Raw genomic sequence first — 18,784 nt, 5'->3', positions numbered from 1 at the left:
AGGTGAACTGTGATCCTGTAACTCAGTGGAGAGGCTATGAATCCAGGAGTGGGGAAGTTTGATTTCTAGTCCTTTTTCCATCTGTATGTTGAATATTAAAAAATTACTTATGGAATACATGTGGCTAAGGAATATTGAATTTCAAGATAATATATATTTTTATTAAAGTGTTCCTTGATTCTTGTAAGTACGTGTAAAAGTTACACCTACTAAGAATGCTGCACCTAAAGGCACGTTGGACTCCACAGAAGTCCCGTTAGTTCCACTGTCCTCTCCTACACTTAATTTAAGTGATGGATCCCCAAGTGATTAAATCTTCTTTCTTGCTATGCAATGGAAAGAGTGAACATAGGTGGAATTGTTCAGTCAGTCGTGTGTATAAGCTATTCATTTATTATGGTGGAGAACAAGCTCAGACTCTGATCTCATTTTCTTTCTCCTAATCATGAGGCTCAATCACCTCACTTGTTTGTTCTGTCACTTCTGTTTCCTACCAGCTGATTTTGATTTTCACTCAGCCTTTGTTCTTCTTAGTCACAGGTGTTTCATTTTCAAATTTACATTACCCCAGAGTAGTGGGTTGGCTTTGGAGGGGACTGTCCCACTTTGGCTCCCTGTTTTCCCAACAGAGCACTCTCACCCCACCCTTGAACAGTCAACTGTGGGAAAACTGTTTTTTTTTGTAAGCATATTTATATATTTTGGTAGTTTATTTTTCCATCTAATCAGTGAACTGGGCCAACTCATCATGCAGCTGCATGTTTACTAGATCCAACATGAATGGTTGTTGGCACAGGAGAGCAGCACTGTCCCTGCCCCTTGCTCTCACCATGCCTGGTAGGCAGAGCCAGAGGGCCTGAATTAGAAGGGCAGCTTCCAGCCAGGCTTTGGCTGACTTAGGCCTTCTAGATCTTCATGTGAATCCTGCCTGCTTTGCCTTATACTAGAAGTACCTCTTGACTTTGGTGAAAATATTTATTAAATTTATTTGCTTGGTAAAAATGTTGTTGACCCCATTCAGTGAATTTTGCATGATATTTATCCAAACCTACTGCTTCTCTGTTCAGACTCTTAATTTTGTAAGAGAACTACTTTGTTTGCTTTGAATTGGTACTTCCGAGTTAAGTCTGGTAAATATTCCCTCATCAGTCTAAGTAGGACAACACACAGTCTCCGTCAGCAGAGAGCTTAAGAGCTCATCTCTTTACAGTGAAAGGCAAAGTGAAAAGCAGAGTGGACTTTGACTTCAGGTAGGAAAGGCAGAGTTTGGGCAAACCTGTGTTGTCATTCTGGTGAGTAATACTGTTTGGTCTTCTGAAGAATTTCTTGCACAGACAAACAGTTCTATAGATCACTTCTTGCAGATGAGATGAATTTTCAGAACTAAACTGAAGAGCCTCATACAGGAAGAGGTTCAAATCCTGGATTTAATTTCAACTCATCTGTGTTACATCACATCCATTAATCATGTTAATACATCAAGCCACGAAGAATTAGCGAGGACACTTCTCTTAAGCTTAGTATGAATGAATGTTTGTTTGCCTGTCATCACAGCTGAAGTTTACATTAATGCAGTGCCAAAAAAAAAAGTCAGAAATTTGATGCTTATCCTTCCTGCAAATTGTACCTCTGATCTTGTTTTGAAGCTTTGGATCTCAGTGACCTAGTAGCCACACTTAAACTGGAAGGAACAGATAATCAGATAATGAGGCCTCAAACTAACCCCTTTGGTGTCTGGGGAATTCTCGTGGTCATTGCATTGAGGTTTGGATCTAGCCCTAAAAGCAAGATCTGGAAAGGTGGCATTGCCAATTAGAACAGCTTTGAAGTCCAAGAAAGCAATCCAGAAGGACTATGCCCCAGTGGCCTCAAAACCTGCTAGGCACTTCAATTAATTTGGCACCTCACCCCGGAGTCTGAAACCTGGACGTGGGCTTGTACGGTGTGCTCCAGCCTGGGGAAGCGGGTGCCTTGCTCCCTGCCTGGCTCTGCAAGGCGGAGGGAGGCATGGCTGACCCTGATGGCCGCATAGGCCCGTTCTGCTCAGGGTACATCAGTGCACACATACAGCTCCACAGCTTCATCTGAAGCATGGAGAGAAAGCAGGCTGCTTCCAGCCTTGGGACAGCCTGGTCACCAGAGCACTGTGGGGGCTTCTTCCTAGGTGCAGAAGTTCAACCTCTTGCTCCCACAGAGCCCCTGTATCTCCAGGCCGAGGGGGTGGAGGTGGCCCTCTCCACCCTGTTTGTGGAAGCTGGGCCAGCGTGCACAGCGTGGGGTGGTTCATGCGGCCAGAAGATGGCCAAACCCTCGACCAGGGCTTGGCAGGGGCTGGCGGGGAGGACAGAAGGGGACTGAGGTGGGCTCCCTTCGCAGAATTCACACAGGAAGGCTATTTTGTGGACACCTTTTGGTGAAGGAAGTGCCTGCTCTACAGCAGAGAGGAGGGTTAGCCAGAAGGAGGTTTTACAAGTAGCTCTGCCTAGCAGTGCTGCTGTGGATAGTGATAAACTGGAAAAAAAACAAACACTGTGTCCCATTTTGGAGAGATTTGTAAATTTCAGAAGGGCACTCAAGAAGATTCTCAAGGTCAGTTTCAGTTCCTAGTAGAGGAAAATTCAAATGTGTTTGTTTGTTTTTTAATATTTTTTTTTAAATGAGTTTGAGGCCTTTAGATAGAGGCCTCTTAATCTTCACTTCAGATTCTCTGTCTTTTTGGCAGTGATTGGAAGGAAACTAAAAATCTTCTTTCACTAAACCTTGACCAAACCCGGAACATCTCCAGAATCATCCTGGCTTTTATTCAGCTTAGTGGTATGTTTACTTCCAGATCTAGTTTCACCAATGTGTGAAATCATAGGTCAAAATCTCTTGTGAAGGGTGTTGTTTTAAACTCAACAGGATAATAATAAAAAAGTACATTCCCGGTGTAGCCATTGTTCACTTTGTTTTAAGCAATTCTGTCTGGAGGGGTAGAAGGGGAATGGTAAGTTCACGGCGCCAGCTTCTGCACATAGCACCAAGTGGAGACCCACTGCCTTGCCCCATAGCTGTAGCAGCATCTGGCCAATAATCAGTATGTTAGGTGCTCCCATAAATTGAGATGGTTACGATTTCTGCTGGTTTCTCCCAATGTCTGTGTAAAATTCTTTTTAAATACCTCCTTTATGCAATGTCTGGTTACCACTCATCTACTTGGGCAGCTGCCAGCTAACTCCATCCTGTTCGCATCTCTGAAAGAAGCTGCTGGGGTTGTTAAAAGCGATTCTGGGCCCCTGGTCTGGGTGGGTTTAAAGCAAAAAATAATAAACAGTTAGACCTTATAAAGACAGGATCCTCCTGGACTTCTATTTTTAAGTGTGTTTAGGCAGTGTCCTGAGCTCAGTGCACATGTGCTGCAGAGCCATACTCCCAGTCTGGTTTGGATTTGAATTAATTAAGATCAGCTCCAGTTTCCTGTTCTTGAGTCATTTATTTAATCTGTTTTCATGTATGATATGTACTGGAGTCACCTCTTTCCTTTCTTAATCCCAGCCTTAGTCTTTTAACCTTGATTTATAGAATTACATATTTCCTTTCTCTCACTGGTGTGGTAACTGGTTATAGAATGTTACAAGAAGCTGAATAAAGTATCTTCATCATATGGAATCTCTATAATTTGCAGTTTTTGTTTTCATCATTAAACAGAATAATAATTATATGTAAAATAACTAACGAGAAACTGCTTTACCTAAAACAAAGCCCTAGATGTGTGTGTGCAAGTATATATAAAGAAATGCACCATCTTGACTCTTGTAGGTCACCGGAGTTCCTTTAAAATAGTATTAGTGGTAATGAAACAGTATTTTTCCATGCAAGACTGTTTGGGTTTTTATGTGTTCTTTTTTTTTTTCCATGTATACAGGAAGAGCTATTTTTCATGAGCTGTCTGGATATTATATGCGTGTCCATGTGTTTTCTGTGTGGCTCCATGGTCATGGCAGTTGGCTGAGGATTTCTGGATGCCATTCAGTGTTGCATTCAGCTCAAAGCTAGACACATTTGGTCTTGCTAGGGAACCCCAGTGCACAGACAGACGCTTTTGTCTAAATACCACCTTCTTGGCTGCCCTGTTGAAAAATGCATCCAGATGTTTCCAGTTCTTTGGTATCAGGGCTATAGAGGGACTGCTGTTGGTTCTATTTTTGTTGCTTGCTGGCTTTACTGCAGAAGGAGAAAATACTGGATTAAAAGCTGACACAGAATACATAAAGAAAGTCTTAAGTTAGATTATAAAGTAACCGTCAGTGATAGTCATGATTTTTTCCTAATCTGCTTAGAGCAAAGGACTTATCTTATGTTGAATTCCTTCCATGTTCTCATCAGAGGCCAAGTTCTTTTTACAGAGATTTCAGTCTCTAAGTTTTCTTCTCTGGTGTCCTGACTTCAACTCTTGCTTTGCTGTTTTCCATCTGAGTCCAAAATGATCTGCAGTCCAACATAATGGATTTATTCCTTTGTGTTTACTGCCCCAATACATACCATATTGTACATCCTTGTCCAAGTCAGTGAATTTATCTACAGTTCACAGGAACAGTGTTGTCAGTACAGTAATTGGATGAATTGGTTCCTTGCCTAATGCAGCATTAGGAAGAAATACTATCTCTATCAACTTTTACAGCCCAGTGCATAGGGGATTCAGCATATTAAAATCCCAAGTTTTAAGCTTTGTCATGGGATAGATTTATAATGTTCTCTTCTTAATTCAAACATAAATCGCACATGAGAAAAATTGGCTCAGATTTATGAAAACCGTACTTTTGGCCCTTGTAAATGATATTATTAATCTTCTGCATACTGGGGCAAGCTTGGATTAAGTCTGCATTTAAGAGCTGCAGGTGCAAGGCTATAATGCTAAGAGTAGGGTGTCCCTGGGGGGCATGTCAGAAGAACGACTTCTGATCGTGTGCTTGTGCCAGAGCTTGTTTCCCTTCTCCAAGGGGTGCCTGAAGAGCAGAGGCAGTTGTTCCTGTAGCACAATAGCTCAGACACACACCTGCTCAGCTTTATTTTTCTTCAGGGAAGTAGGCAATAGCAATTATTTCTACTTCATGACTTACTCTCGGTTTGGTGGTCTGTGTCTGGGCTGTGGATGTGATGAAGGCTTTTTGGCCTCCTCCGGTCTGGAGCCCTGGGAAGAAGCAGCTGCTGAGCTCAAGGAGACCACAGCTAGATTGCACAAGTGCTCTTTCCACAGGGTTCAGCTCAGGGCCTGCAGGAAGGGAGGCATGCATTAGATCATCTTCATCAGGTCAGAGAAGTTGGAGGGAGAAGGGGACTTGTATAGTCTTTCACAACCGTACATAGGAAGACGTGGCTGTTCCAGGCGAAGCTTCTGCCCCAGTTCCCTTACAGCTAGATCTTCTCAGCATGAGGACATATAAAACAGCTAGTGAGATGGATGCCAGTAAGCTCTGCTTTTACCATTACGACAAAGGCTCAGCTAAGAATTGACTTCTAAGGTGGTGTTCTTGCCTCAGGAGAAGCCTGTTAAAGATGTATAGGTAATATTTTTGTATAGCTGTCATGTCCTGACTGCTGGTGGTGAAGTTTTGAGGACTCCTGCTGATTGCAAGGGTTTTAAACCTTACATGCAAGTGTTATCTCCAGGAGAGTCCAGCAGACAACTTTCTACCTGAATGCTGTGGCAGGCATCAGGGGATGCTCCCTGCAGTGCCCCATCCTCCTCCTTTCTCCGCTTGCTCAGAATCCCGGCAGAGGATGCAGAGTCATGGGGGGACTGGTCACAGTTTGGGATCTCAGCACAATGCTCAGGGAATGAGAGCAATTTTCTCCTTGCAAGTGTTACTTAAAGACGCCGTTCTCACCTTAGATTGTCTTGTGATGTTGAATCTGAGGTGTATAGTTCAACTGTAGTATCAGCATGGAAAAAGGTCAGAGAAGTGGGATAATATATTGAGAAGAACTGTACAAATCAGATTTGGATGGTGTAAAACATACAGCCTTAAATTTGTCCACATGGTTTTGTCCATTTAGCTTACTGAGGAGAAATGTAAGAGGTTAGATCTCAATCTTTTAAAGCCTAAAGGAAAAGAAGACATACTACTGATAATTGTCTTTCCAAACATAAAAACTGCAACAACTAAAAAAGTCACTGGAAAAAATTACGTTGGCTAAAATATTAACTGAGAAGGTGACCAGCTACTAGAGTGTTCTGCGAAATTAAGCCCAAGCATCTTCCTGCACAAGTTGCTCAATATAGTGCTGGGGAAAGTGGCTGAAATCCAGCGGTGTCAGTAATTCAGGAGGTGGGAACAAAGGAGTGTAACTGTCCTTGTGCTCTCAAACAGTAAGATTCTGTTTGAGCAAACCATAAGTAAATGAAAGGAATTTGCAGCAAAAGATGTGCTCGTTTGGCCTGCTGGCCCATTTAGTTCTGGTTTTCATTTCTAGGATCTAATGGAAAATGTAAAGCCCCCAAAGAAGATGTAAATACACCCCCCGCCCCCCAGAAAAGCTCCCCAAAGGGCTGTTGTGCCCTCATTTGCCCAAGTGGGAAGGTGCTTCCTGTGCCTAGGCAGTTGGTGGTTTGTTTGCATCATGGAGCACAGCACTTTTCCCAGCAACTTTTTACTGTCTTCTTTCTGTTACCACATTTAATTGTGTAACCGTGTAAAATGCTCCTAGGCTCTTTGCCCCAGGAAAGCTGTGCAACAGTCCATCGTAAAATCCACATTGTCAAGACTGGACGAATGATGCATAGTCTATTTTTCTTTCAGTTTTATATGTGTAGTTACTTTTTCTTTCTTTATTTGCAGCGTTAGAAATGTTTTCCATCTCTTTATTGTGTTTCTGTCAAGTTGTTTGCAAGTTGTCTCCCACGAACAAGTTTTTCTGGTTGTCTTTCAAAACCCTTTTCATAACTTCTCTTTTTCTGTGGTGTTATTTCAGCATCTCCCTTGTGATCCACCACTTTCGTAGTGAAATCCTTTTCTATTTCCAGGCACAAAAGAAAGGGAAGTCTGTCACATTTTCTTTTATTTTCTTGGAAAGCAGAAGAATAGAATAATCCGTCTGCAAATTCCGAGAGTTTTCATGCTTTTCTTTAAGTTACAGGTACCAATGGAGAAGGATGTATGTACACACACCTTAGTTACTGCAGATACCACTGTTGTGGGGTTCTCCCAAACCAGGCATAGATAGGAGCCTCTTATCATGCACCCTGTAGGTGTGTGTTGACATGATGTTTTTTTCTTTTTTCTCCTCTCCTTCCAGACAACCTACTGCTGCCAAGGCTTCTGATGAATAGGAACAAAAGCTTGTCTCTGCTCACACGTTCAGACCTATTTGAACTGCCTCTGTGTCCTATGTGGGCATTACAGATCAGACCTGCCTACAATCGCAAAACAAATATAGGACTTTTTTTTAACTGTAAACTTTGGCAAGTGTATGCCCGTGCCATGCGTCTGCGTAGGGGTGTGTGTGTGTTTGTGCCATCCTCGCTCATACAGTAGCAAAATACCTGGGGGCAAATTTCTGAGAATCACTTAAGCTGTTTTACTAGTGTTCAATTTTTTCAAGATGCAGTGATCACAAGCTACCCCTCTTCAAATGAAGAGCCCTGCTCAGTGTACAGCTCCCAGACGCTCTCCTCCAGCAACAAAACTGCTGAACAGCTGGCTCTGGATGTTAAACCATGTGCAGTGTCTGTGCCATCAAAGAGAGTCCGTCTGACCTGCAGCAGAAGCAGCTTGTGCTGTGCTGCGTTTTTGTTAATCGTCTGGAGACCTGTGGCGATGCTGTTATGCTCTGTGAAGGATTTTCATGATTGGAATTGACTGCATCTCCTGGGTCTGAAACGCAGACAGGCAAAGAGGTAAACGTGGTATTTGGCAGAGGTGTGAAACAGCAAGCTTGGGCTCGCTTTTTCCACAGGGAAGATCCTCAGCTGTTGTTCCTCTGGGGCTACTGGAGTTGTAGACACTTACATCATTCAAGGATCTGTCCCAAATGCTTGATAACAACTGATCATCCCTGCTTCCGGGTATTTTCTTTTACACCTCTTGCTTTGTGAGAACTTAGTGCTACTAGGAATATTGCTGTGACGTGTTTCTGGAACACAGATCTGAGAATGTGTTATATATGTTTATGGCTTGCAATAAATCTCGTAACGATTGAAACCTCTGGCTTAGCCAGCTTTCCCAGTTCAGGATCAGATACTTCACCTTTGTTTCTATTGCAAAATTTTAAGTGTGTTGTTACCTGACCAACTTCTATGGAGCAGTACTATGACTAAATGCAGTAAAATATATCAACAGCCTACAGACTTTCTGCAAAACATATTCCTTCGTCATAAGGCAGCTAAGACCTGACATTTCGAGACTGCTTTCAGCTTTTAATATTTAATTTTATGATCATCCGTTTTCTATCATGTTCTTTTTATTTAATGAGTTGTTGAAAATATTTACGTTCTTCTCCAAATATCTCTGTCTTGTAATCATTCTGGCGGCATCTGGAACTGAAGTCTTCGATACTCTGTTTATCTGATTTAGCTCATTCAAAATTTCTATCAGAGAAATCTGGAAATCATTAGGATAATTTATGTTCTCCATCTAAACCCATTAAAATAGTAGTGATTGTAATTCTCTGGACTCTGTATGTGTGTGGTTCGCCTTTAAACTTTGCTGGTTCCAGGATGTTCTAATAACCTTGGCTTTCCTTCTACATTAGTGGGGAAGGACTGTTGCTGAATTATATTTGATCATCTTACTTTGGCTTGATATTGGGAAAAGAGAAATGAGAAAGATTACTGAAATCGCTGAAGAACACCAAGAAAGAGAATTTGAGACAGTAATGAGATCTGGCTGCACTTCCTTCTTCTGCTGCAAGTGATTTGATTTCTCTACTTTTTTATTGCTTGAAAATCAGGGATAATTTTTCTTTTCCTCCTGTCCTCTTCTCATTCTAGTATCTCCAAAGTGGTGGATGTCTTTAAAGTAATCATATTGCCTAACAAAAACTGACCCCAAGATTTAGAGAGAGGATCAAGGAGTCCCAGCTCCTTCTTAACGTGTGTTGTTGGGGTGTCAGTACTGCTCTGGAATTCAGTAGCATACCGAACAAAGGTCTCTCTGCGGTTCTGGTTTATTTGGTAAATCTGTTCCCAGACAGATGTATGTTAGTACAGCCTTTTAACAACTCTTAAATGATGTATTGAAGATTCTGGGGGAGCTGACACCAGCAACAGGTTCTAGCATATGGGGGAAGTTTAACCTTTGATAGAAGTACCAGCTTATGTCAAGGTCAGTTGGTACTGATTTGTTTAGTCTTCTAATCTTCTTCTACAAGGTTTTTTGTTCATTTTCAGTTAATAAAATATGAAATAAAACCTGTTAAATTTCTGTCTCACACGGTTAAGACAAAACTTTTACATGCAGTGGAAATGCTTGCCTAATCATAGGCAACATGAAAAATATGATAAAATAAATGAACTGAAGAAAAATACAAATATGTTTATCTCTGTAGATAAACTACATGGATAAAATTTTTTAAATTAATTTAGAACATCTATGCCATGACTTTATGAACAAAGCAAAGTGCTCTAAGCAGCATGAGGGAAACCTTTGCTCAAATGATCTGTTCCTCAGCAAATGCTGGCCATGCTATAAGTGTAGGAACACAAGTGCAAATTTTGCGACTGGCTTTCAAACCATTACATTTTTAAGGGCAAAAAAAGGTCTAAACAGCATTCCAGTTTTTTACTGCTGGAACTTTCTTTTCAAAATACTGTATTTAAGCTCAAACTAAAATGGAAACTCTAAACTCTGTGTCTATGTACTTTGCTGTTGGCTACTGATAATGCCCTGCCTACAAAACAACAGTCTGGAAACAGCAGTATTGGAGTGTACTCCTCTGTAGAAGAGGCAGTGACGAATTGCTTTTATATTTGTCTGCAGATAGAAAGAAATGTATGAATGTTTCCTTATCTATAAAATGGGGGGTGGGGAGTGGATTATGGTCTAAGAATATCACGGGCTGCTTAGTCTTACTTTAAAAAGGCCACATATTTCACAGTTAGGAGTGCAAAAGATAGAGAATTGCATTGTTACTGTTAGATTGTCAACACCGATATATAGCCTTTCTTTCAAACGAAGGGACTCAACCCAGTGATGGGAAGGCAACTGCTTGTAAATGGTGATTTTGTATTTATTTACTGACTCACGTTTATGGCTCCAGCTAAGAAATTCAGGGGAAAGAAATTACTACCATAAACTGAATTTTCTCTGATGCAGAAAAACTAATTTTTCCACTTCATGTAGCTGGAAAGCTGGGTGGTTACTAACTTTTTGGTTCCTTCACTACCAGTAGTGAATAAATTTGGTCTGGACACTTTGAGATAAAAGATTGTTTTGCCTGAGCAAACTGCCACTGACACTTAGATACCATTGTTGCAAAGCTGAGAGCAAACGAAGCAGCTGTTTCAGCCCAGTTTAAACATGGTGAACAAGAGGAAAGCATATTAACTCCAGCTGTGCACTGATAACAGCTGGGAAGGAAAATCACTGCATGGGAACCTTAAAGTAAGCTTTGAATTGTAGCACGCTTAGCTATCGTGAGTACACTTCAGAGGGTGGAGGAGAGGTGAAAAATTTATCCTTAGAAGTGTGGAGAATTTCATGAGAGATCCTTGTGCCTCTTTTTGTGTAAAGGTGCAGCAGGTTCTGTGCTTCGGTGGTATCATCTCCCCAAATTTGCAATATGAATCTCATCCTTTACTTAAACTCATGGGCAGTTTTGAGATCAGTGCAAGTTTTGAGTGGGGGATTCTGCACAGAGTAATGGTGTCCCTTTCTAACCAGATAGCAGTGCAATACCCTACTTTAAGAAGTATTTTGGGGTGTTTTTAAGCTCTGTAAGCTCCTCAGTAGTGTTCTGTTTTCCAGAATAATATGTACCGGTCTTCTTCAGGCTTCTTCTGAGGTCTTTCTGTTCAGGCTGCTTGCATCTTGTTCATTTTGGTCTATTGGGCATAAAGAGCAGAATAAAATTAGAGGAAGTAATTAATGTCAGTGGTAAAAATAGCAACAATTCTCAGAGAATTTGCGTTAAACCAAAAACTCGCTTAGGTCCTTGCTGCAGTAGAATAATGATTTACTTAAGTTTGAGTTAATGGGAATTTAAAGAACTTCCTTCTAATCAGTATTCTGTGAAAGCTTATGATTAAGAATAATTGTGGAACAGTTATATAGTCGTAATAACAAACCTTCATTATATTTCACACTCGTATTTTAAAGATGAGGAGTTAATTCAAGCCTTCTGCACAAAGCCATATGCTCTCGTGACCTTGCAAAGCCCATAACTTAAAATATAAGTAGCAATTCTGAGAAGAGTGCAAAAGATTGGGTCAGTAAGGCTGTGTTGTATTAGGTCATTATTTGCACATTGACACGTCTGTTGGTAACATTCAGTTGCACCTACGCATGGAAATAAGTAACGTTAAGAGAAGAAAGCACGTTTTCTAAGTTAGATAAGGTGCCTGATATTTCCATTTGGCATCCAAATTAATTTGTGGGAGTGGGGGAGTAGTGAAAGAAAAGGTTTTGGTTGATAGTTGAGATATTGGTGTTATTTCTCCTATCAGTATTTGTGTGGTTCCCTGGCTGTCTTTGAATACCCATACAAACAAAAGGACTGTGCTGTTCAAACTGCAGATAGGAATTGCTTCTGGCTGGGGCATGGAAACTTCCAGCAGTTTTCCTGTGACTGAGATAACCAGGCAAACCTGTCCATTTCTGTGCAACTGTCACCTTCTCTCTGTGCTATGCCCCTTTCTCCTACTTGTCGTCTTTCCCATCCCTCCAACTCCTGTTCATTCTCTCTTCGGTATCTTCTGCGAACCTCTGAGGAGCTGGCGTCATGTCTTGGGTATTCTGTGCAAAGAACCGTGTGTACTTGAGGTACATGTAAAAGGGCTAGACTTAGGCAGCTAAAGTTTTGGACAGGAGGCAACACAGCTGTCTGTGTCCCTCTGAAAAGAGAACATAAGCGTATAAATAAAGACACTTAAATGAGGCCAGTTAGTATTGTCATAAAGTTATTTTAATGTTAACCAGCTGTTATAGACTTGATCTCCCTCTTCAGTAGATTGCATGCCTCTTGGTTTGCTGGAAGCCAGTGCTCTCTATTTCTGTGCGCATAGCAGACAATTATATAATAAAACAGGTCTTCGGTTTCATGTGCATACAATTATGAGAAAGCAGTAGTTCCTCAAAGAAGGCAATTTTGGCATCATTCATAAAGACTGTTTTCAAATGTAAAATATGGAGTATGTAGAGTCAAAAATGTAAATGGCTAAGTATGTTAACGTTCTACATTAGGAAAAGAGAACAGAAGAAACATGACCAAGGGAAACATCTTACAAATGACTTGCCAAAGCATATCAAAACAGATGTAGAGCTGAGTAAATTGCAAAGCCCAGTGACACAAATATGAGGAGAATTTTAGTGTTCCTCAAAGAAGGGTACCTATTTGAGTGGGTCACTGAAAGTACTGGCATACTGCATGTTGAGGTGAGCTTCTATTTCCCTGTGCCTTTATGTAAACTAATAATTGTCTCAGTAAGAGAAATCTGATGGCTCTGATCCATTTGTGACTGACATAACTGTCATTGACCCAGGGACTGAATCAAATTAGCAATCACATATTCAATAACATATTATTGCATTTTAATTTCAAGTATTGTCATCTAATACAGTTGCTTTTATAGTGTTTTTCAGGTTTGATAGCTATGGTGGATCTTTGATTGTGGTTTCTTCTACATTGCGACACTGAAAACAATGGCGAAAGAATATATGAAGAACTGCTGTAAATGGTGCTTCTATGCGGAAAAAGAAAAAAATGATCGTGAGTTCCGACATAATCACATTGACTAAGGGTTTTGTTGTTCTGGGTGATGAGATTTCCCATTAATAAAATTATTTTGTCACTCCTGATAAACTTGAATTCTTTTACAACATCCAAAAGTCATTCCATACCTCCACTTGGAGATTGGACACATGCTTGTTAGTGTTATGAACTGGAACTGAAGAATAACACTTATCTAAAGTCTGCTCCTTGCAGCCTGAAATGCTGTCCAAAAAGGCAGCTTTTTTACCTAAGGTCATGTGAAGGTCTTGTGTCTCTCAAGCTCTCTAAAAGTGAACACTTTTTTTCTTTTTAACTGCCTGCAGATTTGCTGTCAGGATTTTCTTTGGTGGCTTAGTTGTTCGCAAAACTGTTCTATACAAGTGTATAGAATGCCTCCTCTAAAAATTTACTAAGAGAAAGGCAGCTATAAATATACAAGCTTGGGCAGTGAAGTTTATATTAGTACAGGTATCATGAAGATGAGTATCTTTTCCAAGTGCTAGTCCTGAATGCTAGTAAAACAGAATGCTAGCAGCAGTTAAGAAATGTATCAAGCACAGATTCAATTAAATAAAAGAGATCTGTTCACAGTATTTTCAAATTTTAACGCATATGTGGACTGTCTGTTTTTCTTGCTCTTTATTTTTAGCAGTTTCCATGGTACAGGAATCTGAAGCAATAGCTGCAAGAAAGCCAACTATTGTACAGCAACCTCCATTGTCTTCTGTGTCAGTGAAGCCGCAAGTTGGCTGTTCAGAGGATTATCTGCTTTCTAAACTGCCCTTGGATGGTCAGGAAGTACCATTTGTGGTCCCCCCATTCAAACTGGCTTATGTACAGCCCAAAAACCTTCCTAGTACCTCACATGCTGGAGGGATTCAAGGTAAAATATAAAAAGTATTGCTGAAACAGTATGTGTTTCTGTGGGGAAAACCTGAATAAAAAATACTGTACTTCATTAGGTATGTTAGCCAGTGTCACTTTCTAGCCAAAGACTGAGAAACTTTATTTTTGTGAGAGAAATTTCTTATTTTGTGCATTGTAACACAATGGTATCTCCTTCACTGTTTCTGTGTTAGCTATATTTACTGTTCAGCTTATAGAAATTTAGAGGAGGAGTATGTCTTTCTTGTTTTATTTAGTCTGTCATAGGACTCCAAAATAGACGTTTAGTATCTGCTACACCTTGAAAGTTATCAAGTATTTCTACTGAAAACATATGTTTGCAAAACTTTTCTAGAAGCCTGGTCTTGTGGCTCTTTGGATATCCAGAGAGCTTTTGGGAAGGATGTTACCGAGTATGAATCTTCGTGATCTTGCATGAGTGAAATGGAAAGGGGGGATTGCACACTAGTGTTCATACTCAAAGTATTGGAAAACATTGAAGAAAGGCAAAGGTCTGTGAAAGAATTTATGGAGGCAAGAATTAAACCTAACACATCACCATTATTCAGATCACTTAAGGAAGGAAGGAGAGTAGTCTTTTGCGTTTAATGTACTGATAAGTTTTAGCATACTAACACATCTTCCTTTTCAAATTTCATCAACAGGAAGCATATGCTACTACTTGGAGGAAAGTGTTTTTTGTTTTTGTTTTTCATTTTTGTATGTTGTTTTTTTCTATTTCCTGTTCTTTCTGTTACTCTTTGGGTGGCCAGGGGTAAGGTCTCAGCAGTATATGGGTTGCATATGATGATATACTTTGCCTCACAACAGTCTTATACTTCAACCTCTGTCAGTCCCATGCTTGCGCAGCAGAAAGGACATGTATGCAATTTAGGCACAGTGGCGTTTTAAAGGAATGAGAGCATGGCCCAGTAACACGAGTTAGAGGGCACGTACTATCACTGGAGATGATGAGGACTTGAGGTCTTCTCCAGAGATGTGTAGATTTAGATAAGGGAAAATTTTGGTACGAGGGCATAACTGAGCAGTTGCTTTCTCTAGAGCTGCTTTGCCTCAAGGACATGATGAGCTGATAATATGTTTTTAGTCTCATGTGACTGGATTTCTTTTCTGAGGGTGGGAACTTCAGTAACTGAAAAAAATCCGCCACGTTGTGTAATGACTAATGCAGTGCTACCTTTTTCTGTTTGTGTGGTTTTACTCCCATCATTCTCCCTTCTCCCTAAGTCTTTGCTGTTGCTTCTTGTCCCTTGCTTCTCTCCTGCTACCAGACTTTCTCCTTTTCCTCACCCACCCCTGCTAGTAAATAACACTAGCACAGGGGCCAAGCTAATCAGTATCGCAGAGCTGATTGGTATAGATCAGCCGTTCTGTACCTGATCTCTCAGTGGGTTTTATTTATGATGTCCACCTCACCAGGCACAAACAGGCAGCACCCTGATGGTTGGAGTTGGAAAATACGAGGCCCTCCTTGTCTCTGAGCCTGACCTGCTTCAGGTTTTCCCACAGATGGCCAGCAGAAAGCAATCCTGATGCGTGGGGCTGCTCTCTGCCACCCGCCTGGCAGAGCTGCTGTCCCAAGGGATTGCTTGTTGTATATGCTCTTCAGTAGCTAGTTCTTGTAAAGAGTACTTGGACAAGGTATGGGAATGCAGGACATGCTCCTGGTAAATTGTCTTTCTTACAGGATCTGGGTTCATACTTTGTCTTGCTTGATCTTACTTCATCCTCAAGATATTGTACAGATAAGAGTCCCATAAGGGACTCTGAGGCACCAGGGTTCTCCAGGGGGAAGGGAGAAGGAAGATGTGTTTAACAACCTTTAGATAAATGTTTTCTTTATTCTTGCTGTTCTACAAAATCTTATCAGTCAATGACTTATAAAACAGTGACTTGGCTTCATTGGGAATTATGCTTCATCATCATTTCTGAAGGACCTAGTGAACAGAGTGGCCCTTTAGGCTATAAAGCCAAAGATCTTCTGGCAGGATGACCTGACTGTTCATAATTGTCTCTCTTGAGCAAATATTTTAAATTCTTGAATAAATATTTGAAAAGTGGATCTTATGTCAAGTAGGCAGCTTCCATTTCTTTTTAAAAAGTAAGTATTTATATTTGGAAAGTACAGCTTTTAAGCCTCATTAAAGCTGTGTTTAAAATGCAAAGTTTACTTTTAGGAAGATTTACTAAATATAGAGAAGTGTGCTGTCATTCCTTCTTTACATTAACCAAAGCACCAACATATTCAAAACAAAAACCCCTAAAAATAAAACCACTAGAGTATTTGTTTCTTAGACTGTTGTTAAATATCTGTAGAAGTCCAAGTTCTTCCCTTATTCCACTCCATTTTCTGTGCATGTCTGACCATTTTCCTTTATTGAAACAGGACATGCTCAGTGTTAGCTCTTGGCATTCCTCCTTAAAGAAGTTAAGTTCTGGCAGCCCTTCTCAGTATTCACTGCAGCATGTCTCATGCTCTCGCAGAAGTAAGCTAGCAGAAGGGAGTGTGCTCCTGGGCTGGAACATTGAATTTTCCGTCACCTGTTGTGCAGCAAAACTTCACAGCCTCACTTCTAGCATTCACCCTCATATGGGTTCTGCTGGAGTCCATATTAATTGAATTCTTGCCTTACCATCTCTCATGTCCCACCTCACTGTTCGAGTTACTCTATTTTACTTACTCTGCTACCACCTGGAGGAAAGAATTTTATAGCAATAATGTTTGCCCCTTATGGTGTAACACGTGCAGAATTGAAGGCACTTGGTAATGGAGTAATGAGCTATTTCACAGGTAGGCTGAAATCCAGAGAGGTGATGTGAAGGAAGCAGATGTCAGAGCTTGGCAGATTCCAGGTCACCCTATCCCCCTTCTCTACTCGACTGTTATTGCAAGGCTTCTTTTCGCTCCAGACAGACAAAATGAAGTACTACAGTGGTGTTCTTTGCTGTTCTGCTGACCAAGGAGTGCATGTCTTGTCTGAAATAATTATAAATAAAGGAAAGAAAAGCAGGGCAGCTGTGCCGTAATGGTCTGAGTAAACGGCTGGGATTCAAGCATTCTCAAATCTGTCTTGTGTCTCAGCCAACAACTCAAGTCATTTTGGACCAGTAATTTTACCACTGACACACTTCCTATAGAAATTAGATGACAAGGAGATTGCAGTTGCAAGTTGCATTATCTTTCCACGGAAGACCCTCCTAAAGGACTGTGGGCCCATTAGCCAATTAGGAATACCCTGGGGGATTGTAGCCAAATAAGTCAGAGGTTTTCTGTATGCATGGCCCTACTTTTCTGGTGAATTTCCGTCTTGATCTTTGTCTTTAGAGCCTTCTGTATTTTAAGTGGTTAGGCATCTATCGTGGAACACTTCAGGACAGGGTATGCATAGATTTTTATGGCCAATTTCATTCCAATATTTCCTAGCATGCTGTTGAAATCTGACGTAATATACGTCTGTTTTCTTTTCTTTTTTTTTTTCCTTTCGTTGAAGTAGATAATAATGAAATATTTTGTCCTTTGCCCTGAAGGCACTCAGCCTGCCTTATGAAAACAAGCAACATGTGTTATGTCTGGAACTCTTGCATCTGATGTTTACTTGTGCTCCACAGAATCTGCCAGAGCTTCATTTGGTGATCGGAAAGCAGAACTGCGCAGCATGTACCAATGGCCCCAGTATGATGTGTACAACCCATTCTATTTGGAGCAGCATGTTTCACCAGATCTGATTAGGCGTTTCCAACCAAAATCAGATAATAGGAAATTATATGGATCAGGTGAGAAGAACTGCACTCTTACTTTTCTGTCTTCCTCCAGTTCACACTGTGCATAGGTAAGAGAAAAATTCATTAGACTTCAGAAGACATGTTTGATTATAGCAATTCTCAAACTAGTCTGTATACTACAGACATTTCCTGGTTAGTGAGTTGATCTATGGAGCAGGCTCTGCTTGATTTCCAGCTGTGCTGTTACTTTCTGTCAGTTGGGGGCTTAATAAGGCTTGTATGCATCACACAACAGTAGGCATATTGGCAAAGCGAGCTAGTGTAGCTGCCTTTGATCCAAAACACGATGTAGTACCAAGAGTCTAGCTACCAGTAAGAGGAGTATTTGAGGGAGAAGGAACAAGGAAATCAAGTAGTATGTTGAGTGGAAGAGTACCTGAGGAACATATATATGGAGAGGGAAACAGGCGCTAAATAAACAGTCAGGAGCAGATTATGAGAATAGGAACAAAATGGGAAGTGATGCTGTATGCCAGCTTTTATGTACTTTGCTTTTGAAGGTGTAGAAATGTCTCCAGTTCTCACTGTATATGTATGTTTAATAACAGGGGAGGGCTGTGAGATACGATCAGTAAAAGTTTAGATACAAAGTGTTTGGCTACCTAGGTAAAACCTCTGTACTGTTCATTGGTTTATGTATCTTGTATAATTCATGCTGTAAACAGTAAAGTAGATGACTAAGTGTTGTGTGCTGTAAGTGATTGCTAAGGTAAACCCATTCAGAAAATTCATGCTCGAAGAAATGTACACACATCTCCATCAGATAGGAAGCTGGCAACAGCATGCATTTTTAAAGACGTGTTTGTTAGAAAGGTACAGCATGCTTCTTTTACAGCTGGGAAAAATGTCTCAGTGTCCTGTTTTAAAATTAATTTTGAATCACCATAGAAACTAAATGAAAAGACTACTCCATATATATATATTTTTAAGAGGAGAACAAAACACATGTATAATTTAAGCACACATATGGTTTTGCTAGGCTTTGCAAACACCTGTGGGAGCCAAATGGTTTCATAAAATTGTCTTGAACATCTTCCCTTCAGTTCATCATCTCTTTCTCCGTTTTTCTTCAAGCCAAGTAAACACTTCACTAGTTTTTGTCTTGGTAAGCTCAAACACAAGCAAGGTCACTTAAGTATGTCTAGAGTACAGTTATAATATGCCTTCTTCCTCCAGAGTTTTTTAACAG

At 40.6% G+C, this 18,784-nt stretch overlaps 1 protein-coding gene across 22 annotated transcripts in view; it reads left to right on the top strand.

The window, feature by feature from the left end:
* TC2N (tandem C2 domains, nuclear) overlaps positions 1-18,784 on the top strand; it is a 49,747-nt gene that overhangs the window by 18,637 nt on the left and 12,326 nt on the right. For 11 of the 22 annotated variants that reach the window (XM_083838311.1, XM_083838306.1, XM_083838296.1 and 8 more), the window contains 4 exons: positions 7,276-7,876; positions 12,767-12,903; positions 13,556-13,789; positions 17,422-17,586. In XM_083838311.1, the coding sequence (XP_083694437.1) occupies positions 12,837-12,903; positions 13,556-13,789; positions 17,422-17,586 (466 nt within the window). In that variant the 5' untranslated portion in view covers positions 7,276-7,876; positions 12,767-12,836. Of the gene's footprint in view, positions 1-7,275; positions 7,877-10,631; positions 10,710-12,377; positions 12,570-12,766; positions 12,904-13,555; positions 13,790-17,421; positions 17,587-18,784 lie in introns of those variants that run through there. The other 11 variants (XM_083838299.1, XM_083838310.1, XM_083838316.1 and 8 more) reach the window with 5 other exon arrangements.

This window comes from Anser anser, assembly GCF_964211835.1.
Source record: "Anser anser genome assembly, chromosome: 5".
Classification (NCBI taxonomy): Eukaryota; Metazoa; Chordata; class Aves; order Anseriformes; family Anatidae; genus Anser; species Anser anser.
This window is presented reverse-complemented; position numbering and strand designations above follow the sequence as displayed.